This window comes from Marmota monax, unplaced genomic scaffold (assembly GCF_021218885.2).
Source record: "Marmota monax isolate L192 unplaced genomic scaffold, Marmota_monax_Labrador192_F-V1.1 WCK01_AAM20220418_F8-fsc00001, whole genome shotgun sequence".
Lineage (NCBI taxonomy): Eukaryota > Metazoa > Chordata > Mammalia > Rodentia > Sciuridae > Marmota > Marmota monax.
In genome coordinates this window covers 44,619,451-44,635,847 of record NW_026693777.1, presented here as the reverse complement: position 1 = coordinate 44,635,847, position 16,397 = coordinate 44,619,451, and the positions used below count along the sequence as shown (strand labels likewise).

Sequence of the window (16,397 nt, the reverse complement as noted above, 5' to 3'; positions counted from 1 at the left end):
GTTGTAGTTGTTTTCATAGTAAAGAATTTTCAAAGATAATTCCACTTCCAACTTTGGTTCCAATATCCATACATTCTAACAATTAAAAGACAGAGATACATACATTCTAACTATGGGAAGACTAAAACAGACACACTTCTCTGTATGTATGTCCCATTGTGTAGAATAAAAATCAAATCTTTAAAAAGATATATGTACTAGGTACCAATGTAAGTGAATCTATAAAGGTCATCGTATAATATCATCAAGTTGACTGGATTATATGGTATATAGTAATTTTGTGGATGAAGCTTATTTAGAACCCTTTCTTTGACATACAAGAATTTAGGTAAGTAAATGCAGTGTTCCAAATAGAGGGGTCAAACCCATCACAGAATATTTATCTACCTATGTGAGAGCTAACCATTATTCCTTGAGGATGGAAGCCATCCAGCATCATCAAATAGCCACCTTTAGCTGTCTGTACTTCATGAGAAGCAATGCCATATTTAAAAACAGCATTGGCTCTACTTTTTGATAACTTCCACACATTAGTCTAAGCAGCAGATCAGCCTTAGTGAGTTAAAGAACATACTGTTGAGCTCTGTACTTTCTCCAAAATCTACAGAATCTCACAAAGGATTTTCCTAATACATTGGCCAGCAAAGTATAATAGACAGGATAATTCAACAAGTCCTAAATCATGGGCTTGTTTTACCAATGTGAGAAGTCTTTCAAATTTTCTTTCACATTCTGGCTTGCTGTATTTACTTTTTTTTTTCCAGAGGAAAAAATACTACTATAAATTGAAAGTCAGTATATAATTGTATTGTACGCATCTATGACTGTTGACAATATCATCTGGGAGGAACGTTTACTCACTATAAAGAATGAGAAAAGAGTGATAAAAACTTTCTAAAGCTTCAGTTCATTTTTTTTTTTTTTTGCAGAATTAGGAATGAATTCTCAGGTAACCTGCCGTTGAGCAATATATATTATCAGCCTTCCCACACCCTTGTTTTTTTGGGTGGAGTACTGAGGATTGACCCAGGGGTGCTTCACCACTGAGCTATATTTTTTATTTTAAGACAGAGTCTCACCAAGTTATTGAGGATAACCTCGAACTTATGATCCTTCTGTCTCAGCCTCCCAAGTAAATGGAATTCTAAGTGTGCACTACTTCCTTTTTTTTAAATTATATTTATTTATTTTGCAGTACTAAGAGTTCATGAACCCAGGGACATACTGAGCTACATACCCAATCCTTTTTATTTTAAGAGAGGGTCTCACTAAGTTGCCCAGTCTCAAACTTGTGATCTTCCTGCCTTGGCCTTCCAAATCACTGAGATTATAGGTGTGTGCCACCATGTCTGGCTTCAGTTTGTATTCTATAGCCTAATGAGTTGTGGCAACATTATGGAAAAGAAAAACAAAACAAAACCCTTGGCTTTCAGAGTTTAGATTTCTGAATAGCAGGTAGGATTGTAGACCTTAACAATTATATATCAATCCAAAATGAGAGAGAGAAAAAGACAGAGACATGTGGACCTGAGTTATTACTACTACCAGTTGTTAGTACTACCAGAATACTAGCCTTATACAAAAAAGGATTAAGGTCCTTTGAGAAGCTCATGTTATGACTCTTTATACACTGAGCCCAAGTGAAACAGACTATCAGATACGATTAAAAGGATCAAGAAGACATGGCAGGAATGATGGGAGACAGAATTGAGAACAAGAAATGTCAAAGCAACCAAAATCTCAGTGTATACAAAGGAAATAGATGGAAAAAAGGCCAATATATATATATATATATATATATATATATATATTTTTTTTTTTTTCATGGTTCTGGGGATTGAATACAGGGCACTCTACTACTGAACTATATCCTCAGCCCTTTTAATTTATTTATTTTCAGACAGGGTCTTGCTAAATTGCCCAGGTTGGACTTGAACTTGTGATCCTCTTGCTTTAGCCTCCCAAATAAAAGAGATTACAGGAAAAGCACCAACATGCCCAGCCAAGAAAGGCTATTAAAATCAGACATCTTGTGGCTGGGGTTGTGGCTCGGCAGTAGAGCGCTCACCTAGTATGTGTGGGGCCTTGGGTTCGATCCTCAGCACCACATATAAAGAATAAATAAAATAAAGGTATTGTGTCCATTTACAACTAAAAAATATTTAAAAAGAATCAGACATCTTTAAACTGGGATATTAATCTCTCCTCTTCTATTCTGTTATAGAAGCCACTTGACTCCAGCTGTTAAGAAGTGCCTACTTGCCAGGGTACGTGGCCAACAGCTGAGGCAGGAGGATCATCTCAGCAAAGGCGAGGCAGGCACTAAGCAATTCAGTGAGACACTGTCTCTAAATAAAATACAAATTAGGGCTGAGGATGTGGCTCATTGGTCAAGAGGCCCTGAGTTCAATCGCCAGTACCCACCCTCCCCCCCAAAAAAAGAAGTGCCTTCTTCTCTGAATCCACTGAGAAAGAGTTCTGCTGAGGTTAGAGGCTGAAGATTGCTAGAGGACCGTACACACCTATGTTCAAGAAAAGCTTGCCTATGCTTGGCTGTGATACAAAAGAGAAATAAAATTAGTACTTATATAACTCCATTTCCCACTTTTTATGAACTTTGGCCATTTTAGGATTCAGTGCCCTTTCTATTATCAACCCATGACTTAAAGCTGATCTTGCTCTAGACTCTAGAGAGGACTTCTTCCTCTCTGTTCTTCTAACATCTAATCTGAAGGAAATTAATCTTACTCCCTCCTCACTCTTCCAAGAGGGTATTAAGGAACACAGGAGAAAGACAGAAATATGCAAAACATAGTTCAGAGTTTGAGTCACATAATCTGTGCACTTATAATTTGTTTGCTTAAAGTAATCAGCTAAACCCTGAATGATAAATCATAGTTACTAAAATATGGACTTTCAGAGAGTCAACCAAGGTTGAAACGGGTCAACAGACTTGTGTTAAAATAGGAAGCCAATGGACAAGGCTAGGAAGAACATTGAAATCTTAAATTCTCATGACCAAAACAAAAACTAAAACAGTCCAGAGAAAGCAATTATGAAAGATTAACATAAGGTCCTCCATTTCCAACTCTTGAGGAGTAAAAACACTGAAGTATTTGTAAACCTTTGTATGCCATTCTTGGTTTATCATACCAATTGAGACAACGAGATGGAACTACTAATGTTTATGAAACTCCTTAAAAATAAATATTTGCAGCAATTAATCATTCAACCTGCAGACACTGCTATTTCAACTAGAGGATAGTTCAAAATTGTTTTTGTTAATTCTTTTTTTAAAAAACAATTATTTGGGGCTGGGGCTGTAGCTCAGTGGTAAAGGGCTTGCCTCGCATGTGTGAGGCACTGGGTTCGATCCTCAGCACCACATAAAAATAAAGACACTGTTCATCTACAACTAAAAAAAAATTTTTAAAAACCATTTATTTATTTTTTTTAAGTTGTTGTTGGACATAATACCTTTATTTATTTATTTATATGTGGTGCTGAGGATAGAACCCAGGGCCTCGCACATGGTAGACAAAGGCTCTATGGCTGAGCCACTACCCTCAGCCATTGTTAATTGCTTTTTAAGAACAAAGATGAGCTCCTTCTAACAGAAGTCCAAACTTCTTCTTAGTCTGAATACATACAATATTCATCAACAACCTGAAGTTTGGTTTACCCAGGGCTAAGTAGAGAATGTAACATTCACAGTAGTAACCAAAAAGAATGAATTCCTTGTATCAAGCATAATCTCATACATTGTACATAAATGGGTTGCAGACTTTCCATCTCCTGGTTTACTATAGACTCCAAATCTTTAGTGTCTTTTTTGATTCTTCCCTCTCCATAAGCAATAGTCAATTTAAAATAAATGTGAATTTAAAATAAATTGTGAATCTTTGTACGTGGTGCTGAGGATCGAACCCGGGCCGCACGCATGCCAGGCGAGCGCGCTACCGCTTGAGCCACATCCCCAGCCCAGAAATTGTGAATCTTTGATTCACAATTTTTTCTCTAATTTTATGGTTAAAGTCTTACTTTTCAGGCCTCACTAATAAAAGGTTTTTAACTAGTCTCCTGGTGTGTATTCATAAATGTCAATCTACCAAGTTCTTAGTTTGCAATCTACCAAGTTCTTAGTTTGGTATATAAGTTCATCTGCTATCTACTTAAATCTTATTTCTACTTCTCATCTCTTCCTTACTGCTGTTTACTTTGTACTTTCCACAGGAAATGCCCTCCTTCTCACTTCATGTTTTGTTTGGTTTGGTGCTGGAAATTGAACCTTGGAACTCCCACTGAGCTATATTCCCAGCACCCACTTCCTCTATGTTCATCCAAATCCTTCCAATCACTCAAAACCCAACTCATGTCCTATCTCTTCTATAAGATGTTCCCTAACCTAACCTTTATTAGTTCTATATTCCTAGCCTTAGTAGATACCATATGATCTAACACAAGATTTATATATTTTCTGCTATGCTTTCTCATATATCCAGCCACATGATAATAAGTCTTTTGAAAACAGGGTCCAAATCCTTTACCCCCTTAGCCATTTCTCACGTGCCTACTACAGAATTTGTATTTTGTTAACCCTTCTTGTTTGAAAGGAAAAGGCAATAATTTCATCCTGTTCTTATCATCTGGGTATACATATTTCTCCAATCTTTTCATATACAAATTGAAACTGGACATCAGAATAAGTCAAATTAAGCCACAGTTTCCAAGAACATGCCTATTTACATGAAAAGTTTGATCTGAGTGAAAGAGAAATATCTTAAGTTTGTCTATAACAAAGTTCCTCATTTAGGCCCTATTACAGTTTGAATATGAAGTGTTCCACAAAAGCTCCTGTGTAAATACAGGAAGTTCAAAGGTAAAAATGACTGAATTATGAGAGCTATGACCTAATTAGTCCATCCCAGTTTGAATGGACTAACTAGATGGTAACTGTAGGTAGGTGGGATATGACTGGAGAAGATAGGTCACTGGGGGCTAGCCCTGAAAGGGTTCATCTTCCCTGATGTCCTTCCCCACTCTCTGCTTCCCAGCCACCATGAGGTGAGTAATATTCCTGCAAGAGTTGACAAAGAGCAAGAAAGAATCATTTAGAAACCCACATTCTCAAGAGGATTAGAGCTATAGACAGAACTAGTAATCTTAAACCAACACACTTTAACATATTAACCCCAAAAATAATTAGGTCACAAACTCATGGTGAATTCATCTTCCCTGTCATATTCCAACATGATATTCTGCCTCACCTTGGGCCCAGAGCAATAGAAGCAGCCTGATATGGACTAAACCTCTGAAACCATGAGCCAAGTGTAACTTTTCCTCCTCCAAATTTTTCTGGTCAGATATTTTGGTCACAGTGACACAAAGCTGACCAACACAGACCCTGTCATACTTCTGACTTAATATGAGGAGTGGAGGGCAGGTACACTGTCATTTATACATTTTCAAAAGGTCTTGATTTATCAACTCACCTATTACATGGGCAGACACAAAGGCCACAGCACTTGTTGAGCTCTGTTAAAGTCTTCTCTGCTTCTCTCATGTCTTTATTTATTTGGTCCATGCCTTCTTCTATTCGGTTTAGTTGTTCTAAGAATGAGTTGTGGAGATTAAGTTTTGTGTTGCATTCAGTGTTAATCAGAATTATAGAGCAGCAAATTCAACCTCAAATCTACCAATAACTCACCACAGTGAACATATTAGAGTCAGAAGTCATATTAGTATTAGAAATTATTAACATGAAAATAATCTTTTACATCCTGATCCTAAGGTACTTGGCATCTCACTGTGGAAAAAATTGTACTAAAGAAAACTGTTCAAAGAAAAAATTGTACTAAAGAAAACTGTTCAAAGAAAAACTCTTAAAACCAACTTTTCTTTGCCCAGACCAGATTCCCCTCACTTAATAGGCTCAAAACCTGAGGGCTGTTATAAGACTAATAAAAATTAGACCAGATTACCTAAGGCCAGCTCAAATTAAATATTTCTAAGCTCATCAGAATTTAGGCCTGTTTTAGGACTTGATTTCTGAAGATGATGCAAGAGTATCATAATATCTAAGGTATATATAACCAATGTACACAATAAGCCACACTGGCCTAACACATACTTGGTATACAGTTAGGCACTGCCATCTCTCATTCCAAACCAGCTACGAACATGATATAATTCAAATTATAAAACAATTAAGAAAAATATCACTCTTATTTTACAAAAAGAAGGCATTTCCAAAAGCTGAAATTTATAAGTAGGTAATTTGACAGGGTTTTTTTTTTAGCACAGTAAGTCAAAATAAAGAGGTTCTGCTGAGGGGGAGAGGGGGGACAGTAGAGGATAGGAAAGATAGCAGAATACAACAGTCACTAGTATGGCAATATGTAAAAACGTGGATGTGTAACCGATGTGATTCTGCAATCTGTATACGGGGTAAAAATGGGAGTTCATAACCCACTTGAATCAAATGTATGAAATATGATATGTCAAGAGCTTTGTAATGTTTTGAACAACCAATAAAAAAAAAAAAAGAGTTTCTGCTAATAACTTCAACTCACCCCCTTGCTCATCCAGCATAGTGATGGTCTTGATTCCTGCATCCTGAGACTAAAAGAAGGGGGGAAGCTGATTGTAAAACAAAACAAACTCAAAATAACAGAAACAAAACCTATAAGAGTTGACAAAGAGCAAGAAAGAATCATTTAGAAACCCACGTTCTCAGAGGATTAGAGCTACAGATAGAACTAGTGATCTTAAACCAACACACTTTAACATATTAACCCCCAAAATAATTAGGTCACAAACTCATGGTGAATTCATCTTCCCTGTAATATTTCAATACTGTCAAAGGGGAAAACAGAAAAGGCCCGTTAGTGCATGGTTTGACAATTTTAGCAATTGCTGGTTTAAAATAATAAAGTGTATTGACATGATACCCTTCAACACCAATTCCAGCTAGTGCTGCTAGGATCCCTCCTATAAATCTCTATACTTAATGATTAAACACTTCTTACCTCAATGGCTAAACCCAGGATTCTTCTTGTACTTTCCAGAGACTACGAAAAAATACAGATTTTTAGTATTTCAAATTATGCAAAATATATAGAAAAAAATCTGATTGCAGGTCATATTCATGATGCTACTCTATTTTTAAAAACTGCCAGCCCATCCCTTCAAAACAAAACAAAGAACTCTGGCCACCACTCTTTTAGTAATTTTCTTCCTACCAGGTACTTCTTAAGAGAAATGTGACATTGACAGGGTTCATAAAAATTTAATGTAGGTAGAAATTGAAGTATATTACACAGATACCAGGAAACTGTTAAACAAAAACCAAAGTCCCACCAGGCATGGTGGCACACATGCCTGTAATCCCAGCAGTTCAAGAGGCAGGAGGATCGAAGGTTCAAAGCCAGCCTCAGCAATTTAGCGAGACTGTAAGCAACCTAGTGAGACCCTGTCTCAAAAAAAAAAAAAATGTTAAAAAAAAAGGGAAGAGGGCTGGGGATGTGGCTCAAGCGGTAGAGCGCTCGCCTGGCATGCCTGCGGCCTGGGTTCGATCCTCAGCACCACATACAAACAAAGATGTTATGTCTGCTGAAAACTAAGAAATAAATATTAAAAATTCTCTCTCTCTCTCTCTCTCCCCTCTCTTAAAAAAAAAAAGGAAAAGAAAGAAAGGTGGGGGGAAGAATTCTAGGAAGTTACAGTGCCATAGTTTAAAAAAAAAAAAAAAAGGGAAGAAAAAAAAAAGAGCTGAGGATGTGGCTCAGGGTTAAGCACATTGAGTTCAATCCTTGGTATAAAAAAAAAAAAAAAAAGTGTCCAGAATTCCTTCCAGAATGCAACTAGGTAACGATTTACCTTTATAAAAAAAAAAAAAAAAAAAAATTCTTTTACCTATATAGTTTTTTGGTGAGTTGGAGGAAAAAGGAGCTAGTAATGGCACTATGGGGCAAAGGCATTCTTTGATGTAAGCAACATAGAAGAATCCAAAATGATCACTAAAAAGATCCTCTCACCCCTCCATTGTGAAACTGAAGTGGAATCAATCACTTATTCTAAGTAAAAACATTTACCTCATCAGTAACCTGGTGAGCCCTCAGTTGAATCTCTTCTGATGACATATTATCCATGATGAATCGAAATTCTATCAGGCACAGAAATGTAAATGTAGATAATCTATAAGAATAAGGATACATGAACATTTGTTTGAGCAAAGAGCAAGGATTTACAAAATTTAGGTTCATAGGCAGACAGGATAAATATCTGATCTCTTTATCTACCTGTCTATCTAAATCATAGAAATTAAGGCTAAGAGAGGAAAAGCGGATGTTTAATGGTAGTTAGCACCAAGGGTGAACCTGAAATACAGGTGAAGTACTCTTTCCCTCTACTTTGAAAAACAAGGCATCCGATTGGAAGGCAAGCTTCAAGAGACTATTAAAATTAATTCTTAAGTATGGTGGCACATGCCTGTAATTCCAGCGATTCCAGAGGCTGAGACAGGAGAATCATTTTAAGGCCAATCTGGGCAACTTCAAAATCTTGTCTCAAAAAGAAAAAGAAAGGCAGGAGGTAAGGGACAGTGCAGGGGGTGTCATTCAGTGGTAGAGCACCCCTGGGTTAAATCCCTAGTACCACACACACAAAATAAATAATGAGAGGAAGAGAGGAAGAGAGGAAGGGAGGAGGAGGAGGAGGAGGAGGAGGAGAATTATTATTATTATTTTTTTTAATTTTTTATTGTGGGTTGTTCAAAACATTACAAATTTCTTGACATATCATATTCCACACTTTGATTCAAGTGGGTTATGAACTCCCACCTTCACCCCATACACAGATTGCAGAATCACATCAGTTACACATCCATTGATTTACATATTGCCATACTAGTGTCTGTTGTGCTCCGCTGCCTTTCCCATCCTCCACCCTCCCCCCTCCCCACCACTTCCCTCCCCTCCCCTCCTCTCTCTCTACCCCCTCCACTGTATAACCCTGAGGGTCTCCTTCCATTACCATGCAATTTCCCTTCTCTCTCCCTTTCCCTCCCACCTCTCATCCCTGTTAAATGTTAATCTTCTTCTCATGCTCTTCGTCCCTACTCTGATCTTAGTTACTCTCCTTATATCAAAGAAGACATTTGGCATTTGTTTTTTAGGGATTGGCTAGCTTCACTTAGCATAATCTGCTCTAATGCCATCCATTTCCCTGCAAATTCTATGATTTTGTCATTTTTTAATGCAGAGTAATACTCCATTGTGTATAAATGCCACATTTTTTTTATCCATTCGTCTATTGAAGGGCATCTAGGTTGGTTCCACAGTCTTGCTATTGTGAACTGTGCTGCTATGAACATCGATGTAGCAGTGTCCCTGTAGCATGCTCTTTTTAGGTCTTTAGGGAATAGACCGAGAAGGGGAATAGCTGGGTCAAATGGTGGCTCCATTCCCAGCTTTCCAAGAAATCTCCATACTGCTTTCCAAATTGGCTGCACCAATCTGCAGTCCCACCAGCAATGTACAAGTGTACCTTTTTCCCCACATCCTCGCCAGCACTTGTTGTTGTTTGACTTCATAATGGCTGCCAATCTTACTGGAGTGAGATGGTATCTTAGGGTGGTTTTGATTTGCATTTCTCTGACAGCTAGAGATGGTGAGCATTTTTTCATGTACTTGTTGATTGACTGTATGTCCTCCTCTGAGAAGTGTCTGTTCAGGTCCTTGGCCCATTTGTTGATTGGGTTGTTTGTTCTCTTATTGTCTAATTTTTTGAGTTCTTTGTATACTCTGGATATTAGGGCTCTATCTGAAGTGTGAGGAGTAAAGATTTGTTCCCAGGGTGTAGGCTCCCTATTTACCTCTCTTATTGTTTCTTTTGCTGAGAAAAAACTTTTTAGTTTGAGTAAGTCCCATTTGTTGATTCTAGTTATTAACTTTTGTGCTATGGGTGTCCTATTGAGGAATTTGGAGCCCGACCCCACCGACTGTAGATAGTAGCCAACTTTTTCTTCTATCAGACGCCATGTCTCTGATTTGATATCAAGCTCCTTGATCCATTTTGAATTCACTTTTGTGCATGGCGAGAGAAAGGGATTCAGTTTCATTTTGTTGCATATGGATTTCCAGTTTTCCCAGCACCATTTGTTGAAGATGCTATCCTTCCTCCATTGCATGCTTTTAGCCCCTTTATCAAATATAAGATAGTTGTAGTTTTGTGGATTGGTTTCTGTGTCCTCTATTCTGTACCATTGGTCCACCCGCCTGTTTTGGTACCAGTACCATGCTGTTTTTGTTACTATTGCTCTGTAGTATAGTTTGAAGTCTGGTATCGCTATACCGCCTGATTCACACTTCCTGCTTAGCATTGTTTTTGCTATTCTGGGTCTTTTATTTTTCCATATGAATTTCATGATTGCTTTCTCTATTTCTATAAGAAATGCCGTTGGGATTTTGATTGGCATTGCATTAAACCTGTAGAGAACTTTTGGTAATATCACCATTTTGATGATGTTAGTTCTGCCTATCCATGAACAGGGTATATTTTTCCATCTTCTAAGATCTTCTTCTATTTCTCTCTTTAGGGTTCTGTAGTTTTCATTGTATAAGTCTTTCACCTCTTTTGTTAGGTTGATTCCCAAGTATTTTATTTTTTTTGAAGATATTTTGAATGGAGTGGTTGTCCTCATTTCCATTTCAGAGGATTTGTCGCTGATATACAGGAATGCCTTTGATTTATGCGTGTTGATTTTATATCCTGCCACTTTGCTGAATTCATTTATTAGCTCTAATAGTTTCTTTGTAGAGCCTTTTGGGTCTGCTAGGTATAGAATCTGCAAATAGTGATAATTTAAGTTCTTCTTTTCCTATTTTTATGCCTTTAATTTCTTTCGTCTGTCTAATTGCTCTGGCCAGTGTTTCGAGAACTATGTTGAACAGAAGTGGAGAGAGAGGGCATCCCTGTCTTGTTCCAGATTTTAGAGGGAATGCCTTCAGTTTTTCTCCATTCAGAATGATGCTAGCCTGAGGCTTAGCACAGATTGCTTTTACAATATTGAGGTATGTTCCTGTTATCCCTAGTTTTTCTAGAGTTTTGAACATAAAGGGATGCTGTACTTTGTCGAATGCTTTTTCCGCATCTATCGAGATGATCATATGGTTCTTATTTTTAAGTCTATTGATGTGGTGAATAACATTTATTGATTTCCGTATATTGAACCAGCCTTGCATCCCAGGGATGAATCCTACTTGATCATGGTGTACAATTTTTTTGATATGTTTTTGTATCCGATTCGCCAGAATTTTATTGAGGATTTTTGCATCTAGGTTCATTAGAGATATTGGTCTGTAGTTTTCTTTCTTTGAAGTGTCTTTGTCTGGTTTAGGTATCAGGGTGATGTTGGCCTCATAGAATGAATTTGGAAGTTGTCCCTCTTTTTCTATTTCCTGAAGTAGCTTGAAAAGTATTGGTATTAGTTCTTCTTTAAAGGTTTTGTAAAATTCTGCTGTATACCCATCCGGTCCTGGGCTTTTCTTAGTTGGTAGTCTTTTTATGGTTTCTTCTATTTCCTCAATTGATATTGGTCTGTTTAGGTTTTCTATATCCTCCTGACTCAATCTGGGCAGATCATATGACTTAAGAAATTTATCTATGCCTTCACTATCTTCTAATTTATTGGAGTATAAGGATTCAAAATAGTTTTTGATTATCTTCTGTATTTCTGAAGTGTCTGTTGTGATATTGCCTTTTTCATCCCGTATGCTAGTAATTTGAGTTCTCTCTCTTCTTCTCTTCGCTAGCATCGCTAAGGGTCTGTCGATTTTGTTTATTTTTTCAAAGAACCAACTTTTAGTTTTGTCAATTTTTTCAATTGTTTCTTTTGTTTCGATTTCATTAATTTCAGCTCTGATTTTAATTATTTCTTGCCTTCTACTTCTTTTGCTGTTGTTTTGCTCTTCTTTTTCAAGGATTTTGAGATGAAGTATGAGATCATTTATTTGTTGGTTTTTTCTTTTTTTAAGGAATGAACTCCAAGCAATGAATTTTCCTCTTAGAACTGCTTTCAATGTGTCCCATAGATTCCGATATGTTGTGTCTGTGTTTTCATTTATCTCTAAGAATTTTTTAATTTCCTCCTTGATGTCTTCTATAACCCATTGATCATTCAGTAACCTATTGTTCATTCTCCAAGTGATGTATGCTTTTTCCTTCCTTCTTTTATCGTTGATTTTCAGTTTCATTCCATTATGATCAGATAAGATGCATGGTATTATCTCTACTCCTTTATATTGTCTAAGAGTTGCCCTGTGACATAATATATGATCTATTTTTGAGAAGGATCCATGTGCTGCTGAGAAAAAAGTGTAACTGCTTGATGTTGGGTGGTATACTCTATATATGTCAATTAGGTCTAGGTTATTAATTGTGTTATTGAGTTCTATAGTTTCCTTATTCAACTTTTGTTTGGAAGATCTGTCCAGTGGCGAGAGAGGTGTGTTGAAGTCTCCCATGATTATGGTATGGTGGTCTATTAGACTCTTGAACTTGAGAAGAGTTTGTTTGACGAACATAGCTGCACCATTGTTTGGGGCATAAATATTTATGATTGTTATGTCTTGTTGGTGTATGGTTCCCTTAAGCAGTATGTAGTGTCCCTCTTTATCCCTTTTGATTAACTTTGGCTTGAAATCTATTTTATTTGATATGAGTATGGACATGCCTGCTTGTTTCCGAAGTCCATATGAGTGATATGATTTTTCCCAACCTTTCACCTTCAGCCTATGTATGTCTTTTCCTATCAAAGGCGTCTCCTGTAGGCAGCATATTGTTGGGTCTCGTTTTGTGATCCATTCTACTAGCCTGTGTCTCTTAATTGGTGAGTTTGAGCCATTAACATTTAGGGTTATTATTGAGATATGGGTTGTTCTTCCAGCCATATTTGTTTATTTCTGTTACTAAACATGGTTTGTTTTCCTCTTTGATTATTTTCCCCCCCTTTACTGTCCTACCTCCCACTGTTGGTTTTCATTGTTATTTTCCATTTCCTCTTCCTGTAATGCTTTGGCGAGGATGTTTTGAAGAGATGGTTTTCTAGCTGCGAATTCTTTAAACTTTTGTTTATCGTGGAAGGTTTTAATTTCATTCTCCATCCTGAAGCTTAATTTCGCTGGATACACAATTCTTGGTTGGAACCCATTTTCTTTCAGTGTTTGAAATATGTTATTCCAGGATCTTCTAGCTTTCAGAGTCTGTGTTGAAAGATCAGCTGTTATCCTGATTGGCTTACCCCTAAATGTAATCTGCTTCCTTTCTCTTGTAGCTTTTAAAATTCTCTCCTTATTCTGTATGTTGGGCATCTTCATTATAATGTGTCTAGGTGTGGATCTCTTATGATTTTGCACATTCAGCGTCCTGTAGGCTTCTAGGATTTGGGATTCTGTCTCATTCTTCAAGTCTGGGAAGTTTTCTCGTATTATTTCATTGAATAGACTGCTCATTCCTTTGGTTTGGAGCTCTGTACCTTCCTGTATCCCAATGACTCTTAAGTTTGGTCTCTTAATGTTATCCCATATTTCTTGGATGTTCTGCTCATGGTTTCTTAACAGTCTTGCTGAGCTGTCTATGTTCTTTTCCAGTTGAAATACTTTGTCTTCATTGTCTGATGTTCTATCTTCTAAGTGTTCTACTCTGCTGGTAGTATTCTCCATTGAGTTTTTAAGTTGGTTTATTGCTTCCTGCATCTCTAGGATTTCTGTTTGTTTGTTTTTTATAACCTCTATCTCCCTGTATAGTTGATCCTTTGCTTCCTGGATTTGTTTGCGTAATTCATTGTCGAAGTGATCTTTCATTGTCTGATTTTGCTGTTTAATGTCTTCCTTGATACTCCAGATCATCTGAAGCATGTATATCCTGAATTCTTTATCTGACATTCCATCTGCTGCAGCTGTTACCTCTTCTAAAGTTGCGTTGACCTGCATTGCTTGTGGTCCTTTCTTTCCTTGTCTTTTCATACTGCTTGTGTATCTTTCCTGCAGGCGCGGGCGGCGGCTCTGCTCTCTCCTTATTCCAATTGGGGTGTCGTGGCTACCACGCCGGCAGGTCACTGGGCCTGTTCTGGGCGCTGGCGGCGGCTCTGTTCTGCCCCTACTCCAATTGGGGTGACGAGTGTACCACGCCGGCAGGCCACCGGGCCTGATCCGCCGGTCGGTTGCAGGTTTGCCTACCCTGCAGGCGCGGGCGGCGGCTCTACTCTGCCCCTACTCCAAATGGGGTGACGTGTCTGTCGTACCGGCAGGCCACTGGGCCTGTCCCGCTGGTCGGTCGCAGATCTGCCCACCTTTCGGGCACGGGTGGAGGCTCTGCTCTGCCCCTACTCCAATTGGGGTGTCGTGACTACCCCGCCTGCAGGACGCTGGGCCTGTTCCTGGCACGGGCGGCGACTCTGCTCTGCCCCTACTCCAATTAGGGTGGTGTGTGTACCACGCCGGCAGACTCCTTGGCCTGATCCGCCGGTCTGTTGCAGGTATGCCTACCTTGGAGGCGCGGGCGGCGGATCTGCCCTGCCCCTCCTACCACGCCTGCGGACCCCTGGGCCTGATCTGCAGGTTGGTCACAGGTCTGCTCACCCTGCGGGCACGGGTGGCGGTTCCGCTCCGCCCCCACTCCAATTGGGGTCACGTGGCCACCACACCGGCAGGGCCTGATCCGGGCGTGGGAGAAGGATCTGCTCTGCCCCTACTCCAGTTGGGGTGACGTGTGTACCACACTGGCAGGCCACTGGGCCTGACCCGCCAGGCTGTCACAGGTCTGTTTACCTTGCAAGCGCGAACGGCGGCTCTGCCCTGCCCCTCCTACCACGCCCATGTACCACTGGGTCGCGGGTCTGCCCACCTTGTGGGTGCGGGTGGCGGCTCCGCTCCGCCCCCTCTCCAATTGGGGTCACGCGGTCACCACGCTGGCGAGCCGCTGGGCCTGCTGCGGGCGCTGGCGGCAGCCCGGCTCCTCCCCTCTGGCTCGACGACAAATTGAGGAGACTCGGGTGTCTGTGCCTCACCCCCCCTACCAGGAGACCAACTGTTTATCGAGAATTATTCTTGATTGTACAATGTTCTTCATATGTTGTCTGAATAAAGTCTGAATAAAGTCTAAGTAAGGAAGGTAACATATTTCAAAGTGTTGTGAATGAAGAACACAGGATTCATTTCTAAAATATGCCACTTGTCCAAGTTAGTCATAGGAGAAAATGAAATATTTTTCATTCTTTTTTTTAAAAGTATTTATTTTTAGTTGTAGTTGGACACAATCTCTTTAATTTTATGCGGTGCTGAGGATTGAACCCAGGGTGCGCACATGCTAGGCGAGTGCTCTACCGCTGAGCCATAACCCCGGCCCCACATTCTTTTTTTTAATTTGTTCTACTTAGTTGTACATGACAGCAGAATGCATTTTAATTCATCATACACAAATGGAGTGCAACATTTCAATTCTCTGGCTGTACACGATGTAGAGACACACCATTCATGCAATCATACATGCACCTAGGGTAATGAGGTCCAACTCATTCTACCATCTTTCCTACCCTCAAAACCCCTCCCAACCCTCCCCTTATTTTTCATTCTTAACAAAGAAAGGGTATAAAGCACTCAGAAAAGAGCTAAGGTTTTTATTATGAGAGACTCCTGCCATCCAATTATTTGTATTATTTGTTGTTTTATTGAAGTTTCTAAGAAAACAAACGATATTTCTCTAATACACAGTAACTCAGAAACAAACAAACAAACAAAAAAAAACCTGTAGACATTCAACTTAAAAAATAAAACATTTGATTAGGTATTATTCAGTTCCACTATTACAAGAAGTCACATAAGTAATAAGCACTGTGGGATGGCTCTAGGTTCTTTTTATCTTTACATTTACTAGCTTTATATTAAATTTTTGAAAACTAATTTATCAAAGCTCTGTCAATGACCAAGATAAAGTCTGGTTCACATTTTAGAATCAGTCTTGGTCACAACTTGAGGGGTGGGGATGTTACTGGCTTCTATCTAGTGGACAGAGGAAAGGGAAGCTACTAAACACCCTTTAACACTTTTGGTGAAAGTTCTTTAACAAAGAATGATCCCAGCCAAAATGCTAAAGGGCTGAGGTGAGAAACCCTGCTATGCACTAATCACTGATAAACAGAAAACCTAATAACCCAGGTAAGGCACAACTCTTGGAGAGTAATTGCTGTATCTTTGTATCTCTAACACCTAACAAGATCTGACAGTATGTACTCTGAAAATATGCTAAATGAACAAATAAATAGAGAAACAGGGTGTACTTTCAAAGTAAAGTGACTCTTAGGAACAAAGATACATTTAACTGCAGTACAAAGACTGCAA

General features: G+C 38.9%; 1 protein-coding gene across 1 annotated transcript in view; it reads right to left on the bottom strand.

The window, feature by feature from the left end:
- The window catches only part of Snap23 (synaptosome associated protein 23), a 43,614-nt gene that overhangs the window by 12,394 nt on the left and 14,823 nt on the right, over positions 1 to 16,397 (bottom strand). The window contains exons 2-5 of the mRNA XM_046461500.2: positions 8,094 to 8,196; positions 7,029 to 7,070; positions 6,573 to 6,621; positions 5,493 to 5,610 (exon numbers count right to left, since the gene is read on the bottom strand). Of these exons, the coding sequence (XP_046317456.1) occupies positions 5,493 to 5,610; positions 6,573 to 6,621; positions 7,029 to 7,070; positions 8,094 to 8,150 (266 nt within the window). The 5' untranslated portion in view covers positions 8,151 to 8,196. The remainder of the gene's footprint in view (positions 1 to 5,492; positions 5,611 to 6,572; positions 6,622 to 7,028; positions 7,071 to 8,093; positions 8,197 to 16,397) is intronic.